The sequence below is a fragment of the Urocampus carinirostris genome, chromosome 10 (genome assembly GCF_059441175.1).
Source record: "Urocampus carinirostris isolate Australia breed hairy pipefish chromosome 10, RoL_Ucar_1.0, whole genome shotgun sequence".
Classification (NCBI taxonomy): domain Eukaryota; kingdom Metazoa; phylum Chordata; class Actinopteri; order Syngnathiformes; family Syngnathidae; genus Urocampus; species Urocampus carinirostris.
In genome coordinates, this window is record NC_142358.1 from 43,888,534 (window position 1) to 43,913,335 (window position 24,802).

The following is a 24,802-nucleotide window of genomic DNA, read 5'->3' on the forward strand; positions in this document are numbered from 1 at the left end:
AGATATTTTATTTCGAAATTAAGAGAAAAATAAAATGATATGTAGGTTTGAATTGAATGAGAAGAGGTTGGGGGAGGGCGAAGCGTCATCAGTATTCTCAGTCTCCGCCATCATCATCATCCTCGTCCTCCGTGAGACAGTGCATCCTCTGTCGTCGCCGTTTTCCAGTAAGTATTTGATTTTCGCATTTCACAACCACAATTTTGATTTTAATTCGTGTATAATTTGTCCATCAATCGACCGAGGTGTTGACTCGCTTTGCTCGTGCGTGTGCGCGTGTGACGACGCTCGAGAGAAACGCAAAAGCCTCCTTAAATCGAATAAGAAACCTTATTTAATGTTTATGGAGGCCCTTCGATGCATCTTTGCAAATATTATTAGAAATTTGGAATGAGATTTCGATTCAAACGTGATTGTTATTTTTGCTGCGCATATTGGCCTTCGACGCGTCTCGTTTATTTACAAAGGAGTTTCCTATTGTCTGGTTTCGCTCGTCAGTGAAATGAATTTTTCCTTTTTCAAAACGGAAAACTCGCGCTGGAAGGTGTCCGAGGCGCGAGGGTGTTGTTTTTGTGGCGATGTTTTTCGAGGACGTAAAATGGAGGCTGGGAAGGGGGAGGATGGAGACGCGCGGCCTCCGCGTTCCTTGTTCCCTCGCTCATTCGCGAAGGGTTTCCTATCACGGGGGATTTTAGCCTAACGCCCGCGAAAAGCAGTACGTGCAAACGAGGAAAAGAAAGAAAGAAAACAAGAAAACAAGAGAAAAAAGAAAGTAAAAAGAAAGCAAAATAAGAAAAAAGAAAGTAAAAAGAAATAAAAAACAAAAAAGTAGGGAAAGGAAAGAAAAGGAAACAAGAATAAGAAAAGTAAGAAAAAGGGAAGTATATAATCGAAAAAAGAAGGAAAAAACAAAAAAGTAATAAAAGGAAAGAAAAGGAAAAAAGAATAACAAAAGAAAGAAAAAGGAAAGTGAATAATCGTAAAAAGAAAGAGAAGGAAAAAAGAATGAAAGAGAAAAAAGGAAGAGAATAATCGAAAACATAAAGTAAAAAGGAAGAAAAAACAAAAAGTAATAAAAGGGAGGAAAGGGAAAAAAAGAAAAGAAAAAAGGAAGTGAAAAATCGAAAAAAGAAAGTAAAAAGAATAAAAGAATAGAAAAAATGAAAGTAAAAAGAAAGAAAAAAACAAAAAAGTAATAAAAGGAAAGAAAAATTATAAAAGAAAGAAAATAGGAAGTGAAAAATAAGAGGCGCAACATTTTACACAATGCCCCTTTAAAGCATGTGATCGTTTTCAAATTGACAAACAAATAACCGTTCTACTGATGCAAGACAACAAATTGAAGTTATTCCCGGGTGAATAGCTCATTTTCTGATGCGTTGTTTGACGCCTCATGCCTGAAAAAAAGAAAAAAAACAAAAAAAAGGTAATGGTTTGCATCTTCTCTTCTAGGAGATGTGTCCGGTTTTAGAAGACATGTAGAAAGACACCGATGCATTTGTGTATTTGCAGATTTTCACTATTTAATTGACTTCACTGCCGCCAATGCCAGGTCACCACAGAAGTCAAATGGTTGACTTTCAATCATAAGTTAATAGTTTAAAAGAAGAAGAGGATACACCAGTGGATTTTCAACATGCAATGAGAACAGGAGAGGACTGTACCAAAACCCAAGATGCAAACATTTTCACATGTTCTGAAACAGGGGTCTCCAACGTGGTGCCTGCGGGCACCAGGATGCCCTCTAAGGACAGCTGAGGTGCCTGCAAACCTGTTCTGAAAATAGTTCACCAGAACTGGGTCATTGGAAATTTCTTGACCGAGTCCATATAACCCTTCCTTTAATAAGTAAGCTGTTGGTTATTTTGGCTCATTGTTCATTGTTTTGACAGGTATTTCACAAAAAAGAGATATAAATGCTCTTTGAACTCTTTTGGCAATGTTAACACGTACCCTAATAGAGAAAATATTTCATTTTAAACTTTTAAGGACATCTAAAACACGCACTCCACCTTTAGAGAGAGCTGTAGCCCGACCAGTGAGTGGTCTTGGTAGCCTTTGGGAATGCGAGTAACTTGGATTTCTTTCCGTACGTCGAGCGAGATCTTTGTTCCGAATACATTTTGTATATGGAATTCTTATGCACCTAGAAGGGCTCCTACGCAGATGTAGCATAGTCATTTAAAACAATGTCAATCTCTAAAAATCTTAATAGGAAGGAACGCAGAACCGATTGAAGTCCAAGAGCCGGCATTGGTGTGTTTGCGGCAGGCCATGACCAAAGAGGAGAACCTGGAGACGGAGGAGAAGGACCGGCAAGACTGCGAGGAGACGGAGGACGACAGGCGACAACGAGACGAGGACGAGGAACTGACCGAGGACGAGGAAAGAGCTGAAGATGAAGACGAGGAACGTGAGGAACGTGAGGAACACGAGGAACCCGAGGAACGCGAGGACGAGCGGGAGGAGGTCGGGCGACATCGACCCCCCGAGGAGTCGGCAGACAGGGAAGTCGAAGACGCCCTGGACGAGAGCGAACATCTGTCTGTGTCCGCTCTCCAGAGTCCGGTCCGCGAGACCCGGCGTAGGGCCGTGGTGCATCCTTCGGCGCAGGCGCCCCTTCCCAAAGACTACGGTACGTCCTCTCCGGACCCGAACGGTCCCGCTCGTTCGGCATGAAACTTCTTCTCCGTGGTCCTAATCGATTGACGGTCCTTTAGCCTTCACCTTCTTCGATCCCAACGACCCGGCGTGTTTGGAGATCCTGACGGACCCGCAGACCACCGTCCCGGAGCTCTTTGCCGTGGTGCGGCAGTGGGTCCCGCAGGTGCAGCACAAGATCGATCTGATCGGGAACGAGGTGAGAACGCCGCCGACGTGGTCTGCTCAAGGGTCTAGAAGCCTTTCACGACACCGTTAGGGTTCTGGCTTCGGTCTTGAGACTATTAACCCCCTTGAGTGCCAGTGAGATCGATCAATTGAGTCCCGTCTAAGAATCAGAGAGGTTTTGACTCAGACGTGAGATTTTGGATGAGGACCAATTTGGTTACAACTTTGACCCAATCTGAAATGAATCATTTTTGTTGGATAGATAGATAGATGTCTAGATAGATGTCTAGATAGATAGATGAAAACTTTATTCAACCCCGTAGGGAAATTCACACTTCCGGCAGTATCCTTTGTTGTTTATTAACAGATGAACAGGATGGCCTCAGGGTGCTGTGTTGTAGTTTAGCAACAGCGGAGTGGATGAGGTCACACGCTAGGCCAAAAGTTGGACGTCCCTGCAGCAGATGGAAATCTTTGCGCCCAGGGTGACACCGCCTCTTATTCATGTAGATAGCGAGTCCGCCTCTTCTTTGCTTCCCGCAGGCTTTTGTGTCTTTGTCTAACAGCGCTGAAGCCAAGTAGCACTGGATAGCTCTGGGTAGCTCCACATTAGCGTCCGGGATGCTAGACGTGAGCCACGTTTCCGTAAAACACAGCAAACGGCACTCCCTGTACGCTTTGATGTTTTTCACCAGCACAGCCAGTTCCTCGCTCTTATTTGGTAGAGAGTTCACATTTACCATGATTACAGACGGTACCCAAGACTTATAACGCCGCTAGCCGCTTAGCCTTCACCTGAGCTCCAGCTTTGCATTCATGATAGGGCCCCTCATCACTCCGGCACCAGAATTCTTCAGGGCAAGGAGTCGATTCCTGGAACAAACGCATTTTTGTGCGTTAAAATCCATAACCATAGGATAGAAAGTCATCCAAAGTGTCGTTGTCAAACGGGACCAAAAACAGCGAAGATAGAAGCAGACAATTAAAACAAGAAATCACAAAAAGAGCGAAACAACACAGAGCTGCTGGAAAGGCTGCCGCTCACGGCGGCGCCGCTTTGATGTCTGGATTGGAGATTGTTTCATGATACTATTACAAAAAAAGATCCAAATGTTTTGCAATCTATGGTCTTCAACTTTTCGAGTCGAAAGAAGCGTGGATGAGGACCTTTCTGCTGTTAGCCTCCTTTCGACTTTCAATCGGCTATACCATTAAAATGTCAACGTTTTAGTTCCGAAGTCATTTTTGTGCTTTTGTTTATGTGTCAGATCCTGAAACGCGGTTGCCACGTGAACGACCGGGACGGTTTGACGGACATGACGCTCCTTCACTACAGTTGCAAGGCGGGCGCACATGGCGTGGGTAAGAAGTCGTTACCGGTTCCGGTGTCACAAAAACCGTCCTTGGACTTTCTTTGCCGCCCGCAGGCGACCCGGCGTCAGCGCTCCGCCTGACCAATCAGCTGATCTCTTTGGGCGCCGACGTCAGTTTGAGGAGCCGCTGGACCAACATGAACGCTTTGCACTACGCCGCCTACTTTGACGTTCCGGAACTGGTCCGCGTCCTGTTAAAGGCCGCCAAACCCCGAGGTAGACTCGCTACCAAGGGTCCGGTTGGTGACGAGCTGACTCCTTTGGTTTTGTCTGCTAGTTCTGAACTCCACGTGCAGCGACTTCCACTACGGGACGGCGCTGCATATTGCCGCGTCCAACCTCTGCCTGGGCGCCGTCAAGTGTCTTCTGGAGCACGGTGCCAACCCCATAGTTCGGGTCAGAACTGGTTCTTATCATTGTGCTTTTTGATGTTCAAATGGAACATAGCATTTTGTACCCCAGCTGTTTCCTAATGTCAGATCTATCAGCTAACTTCTAGAACAGTGGTGGGTGACCCGGTACTCCAAAAACATGCAGGAGATACATCCCTCCAGGACCAGGTTGCCCACCTCTGTTATACAACAAAGCCCTCAGAGACATCTACTTCAACTCTTGTGGAGTTGCTCAAGCCTTGAACCACATCAAACTCCACCCGTCTGAACCCCTTTTTTGTTGAAAGAAATTCAGCTATAGAGCTTGAGGGGGAGGATGTAAACAGGCACCTTCACAAATGCCAAATTAGGGGTAGAAGATAACATAAAGCAAATTCCAACTCTTAGGCCCTAGTAACAAAGTTTAATTGCTCCTCTTAGGCAAAAGATGAGCAAGACTCCTTTCCCAACGTTGGCAAGGCCGTCTAGAGTGTTTGGAATTCATATATTAAGAATGTATCGTTTACCAAATTGTTCGAATGAGTTATGTGACTCCATTAACCAAACACAACTTACATTCGCCTAACAATGCATGCTCGTTTCTTTATGGAAAAATGAACCAGAGACCGGCATTTCCACATGGGATCAGATTTAATTTCTTAAATAATAAACTATGTGAAATCCATCGAATTAGCCGAATTAGTGTCGCTTTTCGTCAAGCTTCTCTCTCGATTGTCCCCTCGATCTTCTTCCGATCTTTCCACGTCTTTTCACAAGCTGGCGTGCCGACTCCTCCCATGGGCGCGCCAGGTGCCAGCTTCACCACCTGCTCGCCGAAGGGCGTCGCAATGTCTAAAAAACTCATACCAGCAGAGCTTATCAGAAGAACTTCTCCAAACAATGCCTGCCTGCCTGCGTCACAGAGGCTCCTCCTGCGTCAGCCCTTGTCCCAGTTCCTGCTGTTTTCTGTAAACATCGTTCTCCACCAGGTCGCAATGACCTGCCCCACAGCTCATCCAGTGAATATCTTTTGCATTAAATGTCATTTGTATTTGATCGTACAAACTATAGAATCCTTCAAGAGCAAAAACAATATTCAATAATGGGGTCCCTTTCATGTTTAATGTTGGCCTTTGTAGCAAATGCATGATCACGGTTCACGGATCCCATAACCTGATCTGCCTCAGATACAGGACCTAAATCCTCTGGTCGCAGGTGTTGTTGGTGTAAAGTGGCTCCCAGCGCTTCAGGAATGAACCCGAACTTACAAAAACCTTAACACTCGAGGAAAAAGTCCAGTAGAGACAAATTTAGGAAAACTGGCCAACTTGAAGCTGCCACAAAGGTCCCTAAAATATGTGGAAATGCGAGAGCAGCAACCTCAAAAGTATAACCCAGGAAACTTTCTCAAACCTTTGAAGATACACTTAAATTGGTTCCCTCGTAGACAAGGGGAGCAACCTAGGTCCTCGAGTTCCACAGTTCCTCTCCTCCAAGACAGACCATTACAAAGACAGAGATCGGTATCAAACTCCTGCAGAGGTCTTCAGGGCTTAATGTCCTGCATGCTTTGGAGGGTTACCTTTTTGCTGGATAACGATGCTACCCATTGGTTTGAAGAATCTCCTAGAACTGTAGCACTGAGGATCTGCACTCCAACTCCTGATGTAGACTAACATTATGAAAACCAGGTTTAGATACAAACAGACCTATGAGATATCCTGAAAGGACAGCGTGAAGACAAACAGACTAAGTAGACAGTACTGCGGAAGACACGAAACGTCAGATAACAAATGTAGAGGTACCTGACAAATCCCAAAGCTCAAAAATGTGGTCTCCTCTTCCTTGCAGAACGAGAACGGCCACGTCCCCGGCGAGGTGGTCCCCGACCCCATGGACATGAGTCTGGACAAGGCGGAGGCGGCCATGGTGGCCAAGGAGCTCAGGCAATTGCTCCTGGACGCCGTCCCTCTGAGCTGCAACCTTCCTAGGGCCACGTTGCCCAACTACGACAACATCCCCGGCAATCTCATGCTGTCCTCGCTAGGCCTGAAACTGGGACAGAGGGTTCTTCTGGATGACATGAAGGTCAGGAGCCAAGTTGCTTTTCTCGAGTTCCAGACCCTGTTGTCATCGTTTTCTTCCATGGCCTTTTTCTTGAGAAGTATAATGGCAGAATATCCCAGACTTTACAGTATTGTGATATGCTGAATGGTATTACAACTGTTGCTACAGTTCTGGGTTTTCCTCCATTGTTTCTCGACATCCGGTCGTTTTGAATGCGTCCCAGTGCCTCTGTAGTCTCGCAGTGAGTTTGAACTTCCCGTTGAGGAGCTCTTGCAGTTTGCACGTTAGTTCATTTGGCAGTTTGGATGTTTAGCAGACATCCTGTGGCATTTTTTTACAAAAATATCTATATATAGCTAATTTCATGACGCCAGGAACGGAAACAGGACACAGTAGCATTCGTTTACTCAGTTTTATTGATAAGAGGGAGAAAAGGGCTTGCTTCCACGATCCGAGGATCGATAGACAAGTGTAGCAGGAGACGCGAAAGTGGCACTTCCGTGTCGAGCGAGGAGGGTCGAAGACAGGCAGGAATTACAAGTCGTTAGCCGGGACGGGACTGGAGAGCAAGGGCCGTGTCAAGTTCGGAAACGAGGTCGGCAACAGGAGGCGGGCAGGTAGCGGGGCAAAACAGATTGGATAACGGGGCAGAGTCAGGTCGAAAAACAGGTTGGCAACTACGATCAGGTAGAGAAAAACAGGGAAGGTACAGAGTCTGACGCAAGAGCTTGCCGAGCTGGGAGCATCGGTTCGCATAACGATCTGACAGGGATCTCTTGGAAGTCGGGGGTTTAAAAGGAGTACAACAGCCAATCAGCTCTCGGGCCTTTTGACGCCAATTGAGCAGTCACAGGTGCTCTGAATCGGAAATCATGACAACTAAAGGTGTTACACTTCTTGTATAGCAAAGTCAAGTTAATTCGCATTTGTTGGTATAGCGCTTGATCACAAATAGTCTCAAAGGACCGCACAGGCCATAATCACAACATATCCTAATCTGAAACCGGTCTTCAATGATCAAGTGAAAGGATCACAAAAATGTGCTGACACTTGCCTGTCCAATTTCATTGGTTCGGTGTTGTGGCGCTTTAATTACTTGACGTGATTTTAGAAGGCCAGGGATCCGAAAACAGTATAGTCATCTGCTCTCTACAGTCCGCAACCATACAGAATCCCCTTTACGATACCGATAGTCATTTTTCTTTCAGACCGGGACGCTTCGATTCTGCGGTACCACAGAGTTTGCCAGCGGGCAGTGGGTCGGAGTGGAACTGGACGAGCCCGAGGGAAAGAACGACGGCAGCGTCGGCGGCGTTCGCTACTTCATCTGCCCGCCCAAACTCGGTAGAAAGACCATTCCCAAGTGTAACCCCCAGACTGTCCACTGAGTTCACATATAGAGTTTGCAGTTTTTTCCTATCTTCTGGTCCAAAGGGATCTTTGCTCCGGTGTCAAAGATATCCAAGCCTGTGGAACCGAACGTTTCCTCAGTCACCTCCACTCCCAGAACACCCCGTCTGGACCTGGCCTCGCGCCTGGCCGGGAAGACCAAGAAAGACAAAGAAAAGAAGGAAAAAGGCAAGGCAGAGATTTGAGATCAATCGGGTTCTGGAATGATTCAGATGTCTGTCTTGAAATCAAGTCTAGACCTTAGGGTTTAGCTAACGGACAGAGCGTTCCGCAGTCCAGAAAGGACTTTCTTCAACTGTGCTTTTGGTGTGTTGGCAGCCTTAAAGAAGAAGTCGTCCGTGGTCAGTCTGGACCCGGACGGACTGAACGCCGAGGTCGGAGATCAGGTCTTGGTTGCGGGACAGAAGAGTGGCATCGTGCGCTATTTTGGAAAGACAGACTTTGCTCCAGGTAAGGTTTTTGGGGCAAGATGACACAGGACAAATGATCGGATACTGGAGTTGTCTTTACGAGGTCAACCTTAGGGGAGCTGAGAAGCTAGGAAGAAACCTGTGTGGGCTTTACTGCAAAGTTAGCGAGGCAAGCTAGAATTCAAGCGTCATCAATGATGCTAACAAGTTCTTCTGGATCCCGATTTTCGTTGAGCGTTTTTTTTTGGGGGGGGCGTTTGGCTAAAGGTCGACAATGACTTGACAAAGCTCGTCCCCTCTAAGGTTTGTGGTTCGGTGTGGAACTGGACCAGCCCAGCGGCAAACACGACGGTTCCGTTTTCGGGGTACGCTACTTCAGCTGCCTGCCCAAGTACGGCGTGTTTGCCCCGCCCTCTCGGGTCCAAAGGTAAGGCGCCAGTTGCAGGTTTGCGGTCAAGACCGGTGGTACCAAGTTTTTACCGTTGTGGTTTTCTTTTAGGATCGGCGGACCTAAGGAAGCCTCACAGAACGAGCAGAACTCCATGATGAAGAAAGTCCACCAAGTCACCAGTGAGTATCACCGAGAAAGCGATCGACGACGGGGTCTTATCTTGACGGCCGTTTTGTCCGTTTCGGCGCAGTGTCTCAGCCAAAGCGGAATTTCAACACGGTTCGAACCCCCAAGGACCTGACCTCCGAGAGCTCCATCTCGAGGTGAGTCCCGACGTTCCAAGTACCAAACGTTCCGGGAACTTGAACGTGTTTTGGTCTTCAGGTTGTTGTTCTGCTGTTGGTTCCCGTGGATGCTCCGAGCCGAGATGCAGTCCTAATCCCCTCTTTGTCCCGGCGCTAGCTAGCGTCAAAGTCCTCGCTCTCCTTGGTCTCGTTGGCTCTTGCAAATCTTGAGTGCCTTGTTGGTGATCCGATGTTCTGCGTTCACTTCCTGAAGAAAGTCCACAAACCCCTTTCCCGATTAGCATCGTCCCTCTCGATCCTCCTAGCTCGCCGTTTCTTCACTCGGCTAACAAATTAGCGCTAGCCGTCACAGCTCCATGCTTTGATTTTGCCCAGGGATTCTAAAGTGGCCTCTGCTCTTGTTTTTTCCTTGTTGGGTCTTTGGCAACCAAATTCTCAAATCTCGGGTCCGAGAGCGCATCGTGCTCAAGGGTTGTTAGCTCGTTAGCTAGCAGCCACTCTCCCTTCGTCATCATCGGTTCTCAAAAGTTAATCGACTTGAGAAGAACTCGTTTCTCTTGTCATGACTTGATTTCATGGAGGAGCAATCCTGCCATACGTAGAAAGAATTGTAGGAATAAAATAATACCCCCAAAAAGATGACATATAAATCGGATTCTACATAAATATATGATATCGATGCAATTTGTCTATCTCTTAATCCATTTTGTCATTGATTGATTGATTGTTTTCATTTTGTCACCGCAAAATGTGATTCAAATGAGGAGGCGGGTCAAATAGGCTGAGCCTCTCACCTATTGGTTGATCCGTGATGAACATTTCGCCTTCCACACTGATCCACCAATAGGTGAGAGGTTCCTGTTTGGCCCGCCTCCTTCATTTGAAAAACGTTTTGTTGTGACAAGATTTAGGACAAAATAAACAACAAATTAAAAGACAAACTACACGACCAAAATGACACCAGAAAATACACAATAAAATACAAGACAAAATCTTGAAATCCATTAAGAAATGAATGAATACATTGCACGGAGGTCATAGATTGAAGTATGACGTGATTTTCGGATGTTTTCATTTCTTCAGCTCTATATTTGTGGGTATTTCTCTCTTTTTAAATTCAGCAGGATCACTCCTCCAATTATTCAAGTTTTCCTTCGTCGAGCAAATCCGCTTTAGTGCGCGTTAACAATGTTTCCACTTTTGAAGCCTTTTACGTCGATGCCTTTTATTTTGAAATCCGCCGGAAATGTTTATTCCGGAGTCGTCTTGACAGGAAGCTCCTGAAATCAGTTTATTATTATTTTATGTATTTATTATATACTTATTTTAAAGTATTGAGCATGTTTTTCAAGGCCTTAACAACTTCCATCTTCGAAACCCTCCACAAAAAGTCATTTTTTGTATCTTCTCAAGTTTGTCCGCAGTTATTGTCCATATATGGTAAGGGTGGGAAAACTATGGCCTGTGGGCCACTCTTGTGTGTCTACTACAAAAAATACAAAAAAACCCCACAGGATTATTACAAAACTCAACATTAAATGTAGTGCTTAAAAGCAGGGATCAGATATATGACTTTACTTTCATTCTGATAAGAAAATACTACCTAAGTATGACTACAATACAGAAATACTACTACAGAAATGCTGTTACTTCAAAAATACTATCACAGTCAAACAAAACAGCGAAATCTCAATTTTAGAGCTTAAACCAGGAAAAATACATTATTTTGATTTCATTTGGAAAACAAAATACTACAGGAATACGATAAAAATACTACAAAAGACATAATAAACACTCCAAAAATACTCTCACAGTCAAACTAAACAGTGAAATCTCTGTTTTAGAGCTTAAAACGGGGATAATACATTATTTGGATTTTGTTTGGAAAAAAGAAATACTACAGGAATACCATAAAAATACGACCAAATACATCTACAGTAATACTCCGGGCATACAACAGAACTACTCCAAAAATCCTACAGAAATAAGACATGAACACTACAAAAACACAAGTACAGTAATACTACCAAACTGAGCATCGGAACAGGGAGCTAATATTTGATTCCGATTTTATTCTGAAAACAGAAAAATGAAAGAGAATACTACCACAGTAAGACTGAAATACGCCAATACTACGACTTAAATTCCACAAGTATCCGAATCAATTATTCTGCTTGGATTGTGAGTTTTTGGAAACCAATTGGATGAGACTCATCCAATCAAAAACAAATATTCAAAGAAATATAACATGTGGATGTCGATATTGGATAGGTCTCCAAGCTGAGGTCCCCGGGCCAATTTTTGAACCGAAGGCCAAATGTCAGCCTACTTTCAATCCATATAAATATATATATACACAGTATACAGTATACAGTATACGGTGGACAAAAAGCTTTTTCCGAAGGAGACAATTATTTGCGTGATGGTTTTGGTGTTGTCATCCACGAGTAGACGTAGGCGAAAGAACCCTCGGTCCGGTCTGGTCCCACTAAGCCAGGGGTCTCCAAACTGAGGACAGCGGAGGTGTCCGCGGACCTCTTCTGAAAAGAGCGCCTTGGGATTTCTGCTTGACTGAGTCCATTTGAACCGAATTTCCAATTTTCCCTTTCTTTACCCCTTTTCTTTTCTCTTTCGTTTATCTCTTTTTCCCTCCTTACTCTCTCTTTCCCGTTCGCCCTTTTCTTTATCGTTTACTGTCTTTCTGTCCTGTATTGATTTTTCCCTCTTTCTCTTGCTCTGTCGCTCTTCCTTTATGCCTTTTTTTCTCGCTTTCTCAACTTCTTTTTCCTCACGAACTCTATCTTACTCCCTCTCTTTTGTCTCTCATTTTTCAACCTTTCTTTCTCTTTCTCTCTTTCTCCCTTTTCTTTCTCTTTTTCTCTTCCCTTTTCCTTCTCTTTCCTCTCACTCTCCATTTTCTTTCTCTTTTTCTCTTCCTTTTGTTTCTCTTTCTCTCATTTTCCATTTTCTTTCTCTTTTTCCTTCCTTTTCTTTCTCTTTTTCTCTTCCCTTTCTTTCTCTTTCTCTCATTTTCTTTCTCTTTTTCTCTTCCTTTTCTTTCTTCTTTGACTTGTGATGAACATAGTAACAATTGCAGTCAGTAGTCTAAGATAAGTCATTATCTCATAAATGTAGATGAGAGTGAGCGCCCCCTTCTGCCTCAGGTGGGAGACCCCTGCGCTAAGCTAAGTATCCTGATTTGGGGGTTCAGCGGGTGTACTTTCTTCTTTTGTAGTGTACTGCATGCTGTGCGTATTTCGGTGTCGCCTTTGGCATGAAAAGCCCTCCCATAATATCCGCCGTCATATCGTTTGTCAATATCATACAAAATAAAGTCTTTGCCGTTTTTGTCAGTTGTTGGCATCTACACCCGATTTTACAACATTGATTTGGGGGGATAAGTGTTTTCTCATCTTATTTAAAAAAAAAAAAACATTTTGGAGGGAAGTTTGGTTCACCCTATGTCTCAGATTGTGAATCACTCTGGAGTATAAGTCGCATTTTTTGGGGAGATGTATTTAAGAAAATCTAAAAACATACAAAAAGATTAAAAAAAAGGAAAACAAGAGTAAAATAAAAAAGGGGACCAAAGTAAGAAAAAAATAGAAGAAGAAAAAGAGAGAAAAGAGAGACAGGGGAGAGATAGAAGAGAGGGAGGGACAAGAGAGAGAATTAAAGTTGCATTTTTGGGGGAAATGTATTCAATAAAATCCAAAGCTAAAAACTTACAAAAAATATTCTAAAAAAAAATGAAAAAGGGAAAAAAAGAGAGAAATAAAAAGGGGACCAAAGTAAGGAAAAAAGAGAAGAAAAAAAGAGAGAAGAGTGAAAGGAAAGACAGAGGAGAGATAGAAGAGAGGGGGAGACAAGAGAGAGAGTTAGAGAATGTTAGAAAGGAGAAAAGAAAAAAAGAGACAATTAAAAGAGAAAGACAAAAAAAACAGGTTTTTGTTTTTTGTTTAGCACCAAGATGGCCGCCACCCATGTCAGCTCCCTCTAGGTGAGCCTCATAATATGTCAAATAAATACAGCATTGTCGAGTACTACAAAAAATGCACGTTTAAATGATAGTAAAGCTAATTGTTCTTATTATTCACATGATTTTTTTTTACCACTAGGAGACGCTAAATGCTACATGCTGTCCCTCTATAGAAAGACCCGTGCCCATTGAGCAATTTTCCTAAAAAATAACCACCATGTTCTTTTTCTCTACATTTTTTAACGAACAAGGTACTAAACCACAAGGTGGCGCTAAACAACAGCACAAGAAAGTAGAATTCAGGCTTTGTAAATTGTTGCACCTGTACTTCCGGGTAAGGTGACGGCTCCCTCTAGTGGACAACTTACCTAACGACAGATATCGGGTCAGCGAGTGCGCCGGTTGTGACGTCACAGTTGAGCAGGTTTACGTCAGTAACCGAGCGATCACGTGAGTTGGCCTGGAGAGGGATGGGCGCCACCAGGCTGTACTTGCCCAGGACACACCGCGCAAAATCCTGCTCCTGGTGTTCAAGGGATAAATGTATACCGTGTATTACTTGGTTTGTTTTTGTCTCTTTGCTCTTTAATCTTAGTTTTTCCAACAATAAAACATTTTATTTTGAAGGAAGTCGACCTACGGCAAATTGCGATTGGCTGTCGTCATGGCAACCGACTACCTCTATGGAAAATACATGGGTTTCCAAATTGTGGCCGGGGGCCCGAGCCTGGAGTCCGTTTCTAAAAATAGGAATGAATCATCGGAAATCAAATATTTGTAGTATTACTGTGGTAGTATTTCTATCGTATGAACGTGTAGTATGACTGTAGTTATAGTTGATAGTATTTTGTAGTATTGTCTTTCTGTAGTAGGATTTCTGTCATGTTTTGGTTGTAAGATTTTGGTGGTATTACTGTGATAGTAGTTCCACACTAGTATTGTTTCTGTAGTATTTTTATTTTTATATTAAAAGCAAAATATGAGGTCCCCGTTTTTAACAGTAAATTCAATGTTTTGTTTTTGTAGTACTATTTGTGGTAGTATTTCCGCAATAGTATTTCTATAGTATGAACGTGTTGTATTTCTGTAGTATGACTACTTCTATTTGGATAGTATTTTGTAGTACTGTCTTTTTGTGGTAGGATTTCTGTCATATTCGGGTTGTAAAATTTTTCTGGTATTACTGTTCTCGTATCTCCACAGTAGTATTGTTTCGGTATTATTTCTATTTTCAGAAAAAAAGCAAAATATTATTATTTTAAACAGTAAATTCCATATTTTGTTTTTGCAGTACTATTTGTGGTCGTAATTCTGCAATATTAAAATATTTGTCTTTTACCATTCGTGAATAGTTTTTACTACAATTTCTACTTTTTTATTCCTTTCAAAATAAAGCAAAATGTTCGATCGCGGTTTTTAGGCGCTACATTTGATATTTGGTTTTATAGTCATTTTGTCACAGCAAGGGACACTGGGGACAAAGCTGACACCCCAAAAAACAGTTTTTATAATTAGTAATACTTTATTTACCAATATATATATATATATATATATATATTTACCAGTTTCGTTTGTCAGGTTGTTTGTCAAAAAGCCCAACATCAAATGCATGGGGTGTCATGAACCAAAACAGGACCCAAACGCGTGACGATTTTCACAAAAGCCTTTTATTTGACGGGAAATGGGGAGTCATGCACGTTAAGCAGCGGTCTGGCGTGGCATGACAGGAAGCCAGAGGCAGACGAGATTGATACCAATTGCACGAGCAGATACCGGACTGATGGGGTCGATACCAGGCAGGACGGGACGGACAGGATAGATATCAAAACAGGATATGGAAATCTAACAGGACAAACTAGACCAGAACGAAAACTGGAGAGAATAATAAACAGAACAGATAAACAAAACTGGAAACGGATATGAAACAGGACAAAATAAACAGGAACAATACCGGACAGGGAATACCAACAGGAAACAGGACCGAGTCAAAACCCACGTCTTGCAGGGCAGAGGTTTGTTGATGGACTGACAAAGGAAGAATGAGAGCACTGAGCTTAAATAGATGCAAAGCCAATTTGTCAATGAGCCGCAGCCGGCGCCACACAGGCGGAGCCAATTGGGCGCCATGGCAATTGTGACATGGGGGGAGAGCAAAACTTTTTTTCTCTTTTTTCTTCCTCTTTTGTTTTTTAGCTTTTTACTTTTTTTCTCGCTTTACCTTCTTCTTTTGTTTTCTATTTTCATTTTTTATTTTAGTTTTACCTTTTTCCTGGCTTTTGATTTCTTTTTTGCTTGCTTTTTGTCTTATTTTGTTCTCCATTTGCCCTTTTATTTTTGTCTTAATTTTCCCCTAGGTTTTGATTACTTTTTCTGCTTTTTTGGGGTTTTTTTTCCTAGCATTTGACTTTATTTTTTTTTTTATGGTTTTCTTTCCTTTCTCTCTTTTTTCCTTCTTTGTTCCCTTTCGAAGTCATTCTATGCGTAATATGACCTGATAATTGGCACAACCGTCCGAAGAGACGGCCGTTTTTAGTCAGCCGAGCCGAAAGAGACGCTTCTTTAAAAAGAGAGGAAATTCCCGTTACTGAGACAAAGTGCTGCGGGAGGATCTGCTCCCTCCGCGGGGACCGCCGCACACACTGTGCGCTGCAGGGGGCAGCAAAGTCTACGCTATTGTCTGACGACATACCCACACGCGCTGCCCGGACCGCCTTCATTGCTACATCCACTTTTCTTTAGATGGGAAGTGAGCAGCCCTCCCCCAAGCGAAACAAACAAAAGTGAGTATCGAGCGTCAGGCAAATTTTTCCTGCCGGTGCGGTTTGTCTCAGGTATAGGGGAAGGGGGCGGGGCTTAAAGGACACCTGCGAGCACACCTGAGCGAGTCCAAAAGGTGTCCGTCGCCCTCGTTCTCCGCCTCGGACAGGTAAGCTCGCTCGAAACTTTGACCCTTAAGGATGGAGGAGACCGGCCACCCACCTCCATCAGCTCCCCTTTTTCTTCCTTCGGCGTGTAGAGCAATTATGCTAGCTTCGGTCGCCATAGCAACCCGCTCTTGATAACTTTAAGCGATCTTAACACTGACAACTCGACACTTTTCGCCCGAAACTGGCTCCGCGCCACCCGATATGCGCATATACTCCAACCCCAGATTGGAGTTTTTTATTTAGGGATTTTACTGCTTTTTTATGGCCAACACGGTCAACCTTTTCAGTACCTTCAGAGGAAAAAATCCAGGGCTGATTCAAAGAACCTTTTTTTCTTGCCTAAAAGAAAGTGGCTATCTTGCTGCTAGCACATACTTGTGCTATTTTGAGCTGTTCTTAGATATGATCTTTTCATGTCTATGGGTTGCTCTAAACCAGGGGTGTCAAACTCATTTGAACCCGGGGGGGGGGGGGGGGGGGGGGGGGGGGGGGGGCGCACACGATAGAACAAACATTCTGTCGGGGGCCGGACTAATAGATTAAAGAAAAAGAGAGATAAAGAAATAAGAGCGAGAGGGAGGGGAAAGGAGAGAGGGCGGGACAAAGAAAGAGAGAGAGGGGGAGAGCATGAGAAACAAAAGATAAAAAGTCGTGAGAGAGGGGGAAAAGAAAGGGAGAGGAAGAAAGAAATCCAAAGAGAAATAGAAAGACAGAAGGAGAGAAAAGAAAGCGAAGGGTAGGAAGAGAGAAAGAGAAAAGAGAGAAAAGGAAAAAGGAAGTTAGAGCAAAAGAAGTCAAAAAGACAGAGAGAAAGAGACAAAGAGCGACAAAGGAAGAGAAAAAGAGAAAAACAGAGAGTGAAAGAGACAGAGACGGAGAAAAGGGGTGGAAAGGAAAGAGAGAGAGAAAGAGAAAGAAATACAAGTAGAGTGTCTTTGTTGGAGGCACCTGGCTTTGGCAACATCAAGTGGACATATTTCAACCCGCAGCTTGTTTTTCTCTTGCGCTTCTCTGAGTGTCGTCTCGCGGGCCGGATTCAATCCCTTAGCGGGCCTGACCTGGCCCGCGGGCCGACTGTTTGACACCTGTGTTGTAGTTCATGAAATACGGTAACGGCATCCGAGGAACAGGTCCCGACGCGGATCAGAAAAGGCAGTAAGTGATCCGATGGGCGTCTCCCAGCCCCCAGGGGGCGGCGTCAGGTGTCGTGCACGCCCGGGCCGTCACCTGAGCGCGGGGCCCGCCGGGGTCGGGATCGAAGGCCGGTCGGCACGGCGACGCACTCAATGGGGCTATTGTCAGAACCGGAGAGCAGATAGGGGGCGTCGCTCCGTGCCAGGCGTGGGAAATTTAGCTCGTGGGAAAGACTCCTGTTTCAGGCCTTCGGACTCGAACTCAAAACGAGATTTGCTGATGCTGCTGACAGTGGACCAAAAACCAAATGAAAGGGACCACTGAAAGCCCAGACTCGAGCTGAGAACCTTCAGGACGGAGGTGGGTAAGGCCGAGGCTAGCTGGACTTGACCTGAACCCAATGGATTTTAGTGATGAAAACAAAACTGGCCCCATCCAAATCAAACAGACCACAACAGGGACAGACTTGTGTTGGGTTGGGGTCCGTCAGGACTGGAGTAGGTTCGCGCAAGGCCAGCTGGACTTAAAAAAACAAAGTGAACCCCATTGAGTTAAAAGGAACCAGAACAAGCCCAGAGGTGATGTCAGTCCGACTGAACCTGAAGGTTGGCCCCATTACATCGAAGGAACCAAGGTTGACCAAAGCAGAACACAACAGGGCCAGACTTGAGTTGGGTCTGTAAGGACCGACGTGGGTCTGGACTGAACCTGACAGGATCTGATGGTACCAAGGTGACTTGATTTCACCACCCGGACCAAAGTCGACCTAAGCGGACCCAGATCACACCAGGTCCAGACTCGAGTTGGGTCTGGACTGAACCTGACTGGATTTGATGGTACCAAGGTGACTCGATTTCACCACCCAAACCAAGGTCGACCTAAGCGGACCCGGATCACGATGAAACGGACCTTTACAGGGCTAAACTTGAGCTGGGTCGATCAGAACCGAGGTGGGTCCAGCTAAAGGTGACTGGACTCTATTGGACCACCAATGAAACCTGTGTGGACCCTAGTGAACCCCAACTGGAACCAAAGGAGCGATCCCAAATGGACGTCACCTGGTTCCGAAGACGGTAGGATCCAAAGGAGAACCGACTTCCTCTTTGACACGTCCTCATCCCAAACGGGACCCGGGTCGGCTCGGAACTCGACTAAACCGCCACAGCTCTCGGATCGCATTATCCTGACGATCGCCTCGGGTGAAGTTTCATGGCAGGAACGCAGATTCGGGTCAGGTGGAAAAAAAGGATTTATGACAAATGAGTTCAAGAGAGTTTCGGTTTTGACAAAGTCGATGTCTATCATTAACTCGGGTTCGGGCTGGGCCGGGCTTCTCTCTCGCTATTTAAAAAAAAAAAAAGAGTGACGTGTCGTAGAAGATGGCCCGTCGCGTGTTCAGCTCTACATCTCTGAACATCTGTCTTCTCGTTGTCCTCACAAATAAAATATGGAAATTGGTTGTTTTTTTTTGACTCGGGCCTCTTCTTTTTCCTTTTTTCCTTTGCAAGGGGCTAAGCAAAAAAAAAAAAGAGAAAAGTGGTGCATTAAGGCAGGGGTGTCAAACTGGTTTTAGCTGGGGGCCACAAATGCGATAGAAAATTCTCACGGGGGCCGGACTAGTAAGTTGAAGAGAAAGAGAGAGGGAGAAAAAGACAGAGAAAGAGAGGGAGGGAAAGAGAGAGCGATAAACAGATGGGGAGAACAAGGGAGACAGTGAGAAGAAAAGAGAGAGCAGAATGGAGAAGGGGGAAATGAATAGAGAGAGAAAAAGAAAGTAAAAAAAGAAAAAGATAAAAAGAATAAGAGAAGTGAAATGACAGAAAGAAAAAGAGTCAACGGGAGAAAAAGAGACAAAGTGAGGTGAGAGAGAGAATGAGAGAGAGGTCGTAAAAGGGAAAGAAAGAGGGTGAGAAAGAAAGAGAAAAATAGAAAGAAAGAGAATGAAAGTGTTAATTAGAGAGAGAGAAAATGGAAAGAGAGCAAGACAGAGAAAAAGAAAGAGAGAGTGAGAGAAATAGAGAAAACAGAAAAAGAGAGAGAAAGAGAGAGGGAACAGGAGAAAGAAAAAGAGGGAGAAATAAATAAAACAGAAGTGAGTCAGAGAGAAATGGAGAAATAAGACCACAATTGATTTGCAAGTGTTATCTGGCTTTGGTGACATCCGGCGGAAATATTTTAAACTACAGCTCATTTTCCTCTTGCGCTTCTTTCACTGTTGTCTTGCGGGCCGGATTTAAAACCTCGGTGGGCCTGTTTGACACCTTAATGATTAAGGTCACTTAGAGTCTCCATAGTTTTTACTATTCCTTTGCTCTGGAGCACTCGTTTACAGCAACATCCAGGGGTCACATATTACGCAATGTCCCTTTGAGAAAACAAAACACGGAAGTGAAAAAGAGAAGCAAAAAGTCTTTGTGGAAATTCTCTTCCAAAGGTTTTTTTTTTGGCTGTGCAAAAAATTAAAAAATGATCTCAGCGATATTTTGGTCCGCCACTCCTGTAGGGGGCAGTAGCTAATCACTGCATTTCATCGGGCGTTTAGGTGCCGAAGTCAAGATGTCCGGATCAGACACGCCCCCTAGGGGCCAAATTGAGGCGGAACTCGAGGAGATCGCGGAGATCTTGAACCAAGATGGCCACCTCCTGGGACGCGAGCGGTGAGATCCACTACCCGGTGCTAAAGACATGTCGGGATTTTTCGTTTTGGTTTTTGTTTTTTCCACAGGCCGGAGAGACTTTTGACCAAGGACCGCCCCCACGCGGATGCTTGGCCGCGATTGGCCGAGCGGGAAGTCCCCGCCCCTGATTGGAATCGGGTTGCTCTCGACAGAGCCCGGAAGCAAATCGGGAAGTTCGAGGTGACGAATGCAAAGCTTTTGGTAGTTTGTTGTTCTATGGCTTTTTTCAATGACGAGCAATCCTGCCCTATGTAGAACTAACAAATCAACACATCATGAAGTCACTTCATACCTTAAATATGACATTAAGGCAATGACCAAATGTTTTGGGATAAATAAATACCGGATTTCCCGGAACCTAGGGGGCGCCGTCTTCAAAGGAGCAGTCTCCGCAGAAAGACAGATGGAAAGAAAAAAAAAAAAAATAGAGAACAAAATCATGAGAGGGGCAACACGGCGGTGAAGTGGTTAGCGCATGTGCGGGACAGTTCTGAGGTCATGAGATGGAACCTCCTGTGCGGAGTTTGCATGTTCTCCCCGTGCTTGCGTGGGTTTCCTCCAGGAACTCCGGGTTCCTCCCACATTCCAAAAACATGCATGTCAGGTTCATTGGCCGGTCCAAATAGTCCCTGCATGTGATTGGCTGTCTGTCCCTGTGTGCCCTGCGATTGGCTGGCAACCGGTTCAAGGTGTCCCCTGCCCACTGCCCGATGATAGCAGGGATGGGCTCCACTACCCCCGCGATCCTACTGAGGATAAGCAGCACTGATAATGAATAAATAAATCATTAGAAACGCATTTCATGCTCATTTTCATCACAACACTGGCAATGTGGAAACGATCCACACGAAACTAGAGCGCCCTCTGGCGGTTAAGTGTGAGAATAACATGCAAAGTCACAAGCTTGGTTGGATCTGTTAAACCACAGGTGTCAAAGAGATGGCCCGCGGGCCAGCTCAGGACCACTAAGGGATTGAATCCGGCCCGTGAGACAACAATCAGAGAAGCGCAAGAGAAAAATTAGCTGCAGGTTGAAATAGGTCCACTTGATGTTGCCAAAGCCAGGTGCCTCCAACAAAGACACTGTACTTGTATTTATTTTCTCTCTCTCTCTCTTTCTTTCTTTTCCACCCCCTTTCTCCCACTCTCTGTCTCTGTCTCTTTCACTTTCTGTGTCTCTCTTTTTTTCTTCCTTTGTTGCTCTTTTTCTCTTTCTTTCTGTGTCTTTTTAACTTCATTTGCTCTAACTTCCTTGTTTCCTTTTCTCTTTCTCTCTTCATACCCTACGTGCTTTCTTTTCTCTTTTCTCTCCTTCTGTCCTTCTATTTCTCTTTGGATTTCTTTCTTCCTCTCCCTTTCTTTTCCCCCTCTCTCACGACTTTTGATCTTTTGTTTCTCACGCTCTCTCCCTCTCTCTCTTTCTTTGTCCTGCCCTCTCTCTTCTTTTCCCTCCTGCTTTCTCTTATTTCTTGATCTTTCTTTTTCTCTCCTTTTCATCTACTCGTCCGGCCCCCGACAGAATGTTTGTTCTATGGTGTGGCCCCCCCGAGTGCAAATGAATTTGACATGGGTGGTGTGTTTTGGGCAAATACAGCCTGGTGGCCGTGGAGATGCTCCAGGAAAACACCAAGCATCCGCTACTTAGCCCATGTGACCACCAGGGGGCGCACAGGGACCCTCGCGGGAACTCTTGACAGAAACTTGAGATCTTCAGGACTAGGCCGGATCCTTCTCTAGGGGTACAGTCCAAGGGGGGGCGAAGGAAAACTTGCTTCCACAACACGGAGGACCCAAAACAGGCCAGGGACCCCCGACAGCGAAGAAAGCCGTCCTCGTGGGTTCCTTGACGTCCCCGCCCGGCCATTAAGGGAGTATTCTGTCGCTGAGCCTCACAACGATTGGTTGATGGTCCATGTCCTCTTGTGGATCAACCAATGGGTGAACAGCTCAGCCCGTTTGACCCGCCTCCTCGTTTGAATACCATTTTAACGGGACAAAATAAACTCAAAAATGCGTCAGTGGAATTAGAAACCATTGTCGTCGATATCAACGTTGTGAGGAGATTAGACACGGCACTCCAGGGTAAAACATGTCATAAGACAAAAATAAGATCTCACACTGTCAGGATAGAAAAATCAGCCCAAATCTAATATGAAAGAGAAGTCCATTTTAGCAAAAGTGCGATGAAAATAAGTGAAATCACCTTGAAATAAATAAAGGTCTTTCTCCGCCACGCAGGCCCAATCCCGCACGGCAAACGAGTCGAGTCGGCGGAATCGAACCCGGTCTCTGCTGTTTCGGGGCGCCGTGCGAAACCGCGAGCGTCGATCGGACCGCCTGACCGTGGAACTGGAGTCCGTCACCAGAAGGCTAAAGGTCGGTTGGCGAACTGCTGGGGAAAAAAAAACTCACTGAAACGTGTCCCGGCGTCCTATAGGCCTTGCTGCGCGAGTGGGAGGAGTTGGAGGAGGAGTCTGAGGAGCTGGCCGTCGGATTGGTCGAGACGGGAGTCGGACCGGTTCTAGTCCGGCGCTGGTCGGGAGACACCCGTGAGAAAGTCCGACAACTGCGGGTGAATTTCTTTTTGAGGGGCGGGTCAAAATGGACCTGGGCAAAAATGGGCGTGGCCTAGTGGTAGTTCCTTTCATGACTGGACCCTACGAAAAGCCAATTTGGTCGATGACTTACAAAAAAAATCAGGAAAAAGAAAGCTCTTTGCTTATATCCAGGCGGTGAGAGTTCCTTCAAAATAAAAGAGGGCAGGAGGAGCAGTTCCACAAAAGTTTTTGTGATTCTGGCCACCATCGATGCCTGGAGAAGGCCAGAGATTAAGATGGCTGACAATCACTTTTACACTGGGAGGGCAGTCTTAAAGTTTTTAATTACAGAATATTTCAGGCACAAATGAGCTACAGAACAAGAGATCATTCTGCGGGGAGCCGACTCCCATCATTCACTTCAAGAGTCGGCTCATCAAGCCTCTACATCGTTATCTTAAAAGGAGTCGGCTCCTGGTTGGTGGGGTCAGCCAGCTCCCTCGGTTCACTACAGTAGTAAGAGTTGGCTTGTATAGCGGTCACATTTGTGAACATCACGTGACTATTTCCGTCGGGAGTCAGCTCTCGATCGGTAGGGAGCCGACTCCTGTCATTCACTTCAAGAGTCGGCTAATCAAGCCGCTACATCGTTATCTTAAAAGGAGTCGGCTCCTGGTTGATGGGAGCTGGCAAAATCCCTTGGTTCACTACGGTACTAAAAGTTGGCTAGTATCGCTGTCATTTGTCATTTGTGAACAACGCATGACTATTCCTGACATGAGTCAGCTCTTGATCAGTAGGGAGCCGACTCTCGTCATTCACTTCAAGAGTCGGCTCATCGAGCCGCTACATCTTTATCTTAAAAAGAGTCGGATCCTGGTCGGTGGGGGTTGGCTGGGTCCCTCGGTTCACTACAGTACTAAGAGTTGGTCTGTATAGCTGTTACATTTGTGAACAACACATGACTATTTCTGACGGGAGTCGGCTCTCGATCGGGAGGGAGCTGGCGACCCTCATTAACTTCAAAAAGCTGTCACATAGAGCCGTTGAATGCATGAACGACGCGTCACTTATCTAGAAGGGAGTCAGCTCCTGGCTCCATGATTGGCTTCAGAGAGCCATTATGTTTCCGAAAAACACGTGAGCTCCCCTCCGGCCGGCCAATCGAAAAGCTCACCTGTCTCCCAGGTCTCAAAGGAGGGCTTTCTGGTGGGCGGGGCTCCGGATGGCGGTCGGCCGTCCCGAAGGCCGTCGGAGGACCGTTGGGACCTCCCTACGGCTCCGGAAGGTGAAGATGCCGAGAATCGGGAGATGTGGAGGAGCCATCCTGGCCTACCTTGAAAAAAAAGGAATAAAAAGATGCAAATAAATAGAAAGACATGAACGCAACTTGGTAGACTGTGAGGACGGCCGAGGTGCCCCCTCCCTGAGTCAAATCAAGCCTACTTCCCTCTTATCCCTCATCTTCTCTTTCTCTTTTTCTTTCTTTACCTCTCTTATTCTTTCTTTTTCCTTTGCTTTCTACCTCTTTCTCTATTTATTTTTCCCTCTGTCCCTCTGGTACATGCTCTCCATTTCTTTCTCCCTTTCTCTTATCCGCTCTCTTTTTTTCTCTTAATCTATGTTCCTCTGTCTCTGACTCTCTTTTTCATTTTTCATTTTTTTTGTCTCTTTCTTGTTCTCTATCTCTTTCTCTCTCTCTTTATTATACTTTCTGACCCTTAAGTACACATTCTCCATTTCTTCCTCCCTTTCTCTCTCTCTCTTATCCACTCTCTTTTTCTTTTAATTTATGTTCCTCTGTCACTGACTCTTTTTGTCTTGTTCTCTTTTTTCTTTCTTTCTTTCTCTCTCTCTCTCACTCTCTCCATCTCACTTTCTTCATTCCTGTCTTTTTTTCTCTCTTCCTTCATCACATCATCATCACATTTGACCTACATAAATGCCATAAATGGATTATATTGATTTACTGTGGTATTTATTTCAGTATTTGTATTTGTTCGTCTATTTTGTTCTTTATTTTGTCGTTTATTCAATCATTCTTTTGGTCATGATTTTTTTTTTTGTGTTTTGTCATTTAAATTAGTTTTTTTTAATCCATTTTTTGATTTTGTCCTCTGATTTGAATAACAATTAGCTTGTAAGTAAATAGGACACCGAATGGATGAGAAAATACCGCAAATACTGAAATAAACGCGTAATGAAACTTTTTGGTGGCGGTTTTTGGAACTGCACACGCGCCAGGATGGCTCCTCCGTAGAAAGTTTACGTATGAGCATCTACTCCAAAGTCCACTTTGGTCCTTAGAGTTCGGAGAGCATGCTGTCTGTCCGCCTTCGGCTCGCCGGTCTTGGTCCGAGGACTCTGGTCTGGAGTGGGACTCCTCCGTGG

At 44.9% G+C, this 24,802-nt stretch overlaps 1 protein-coding gene and 1 long non-coding RNA gene across 3 annotated transcripts; both read left to right on the forward strand.

Annotated features, from left to right (window-relative positions):
• Positions 1-39: 39 nt before the first annotated feature.
• clip3 (CAP-GLY domain containing linker protein 3) lies at positions 40-11,313 on the forward strand. Of its 2 annotated transcripts, none has more exons than XM_088345942.1 (14): positions 40-167; positions 2,216-2,635; positions 2,721-2,860; positions 4,098-4,191; positions 4,257-4,418; positions 4,480-4,598; positions 6,425-6,661; positions 7,849-7,984; positions 8,075-8,218; positions 8,369-8,500; positions 8,764-8,887; positions 8,960-9,030; positions 9,102-9,174; positions 9,236-11,313. In XM_088345942.1, exons 2-14 carry the CDS (start codon positions 2,275-2,277, stop codon positions 9,288-9,290), a joined length of 1,848 nt encoding a protein of 615 aa, XP_088202068.1. In that variant the 5' UTR covers positions 40-167; positions 2,216-2,274; the 3' UTR covers positions 9,291-11,313. The 2 variants fall into 2 exon arrangements, with proteins under 2 accessions (XP_088202068.1, XP_088202069.1); XM_088345943.1 differs by having other exon boundaries at positions 94-167; positions 2,272-2,635.
• Positions 11,314-19,939: 8,626 nt separating this feature from the next.
• LOC148359006 (uncharacterized) lies at positions 19,940-23,671 on the forward strand. The gene is made up of 4 exons (XR_015851557.1): positions 19,940-20,054; positions 22,113-22,250; positions 22,312-22,446; positions 23,600-23,671. It is a non-coding gene; the product is annotated as an uncharacterized LOC148359006 (long non-coding RNA).
• Positions 23,672-24,802: the final 1,131 nt, after the last annotated feature.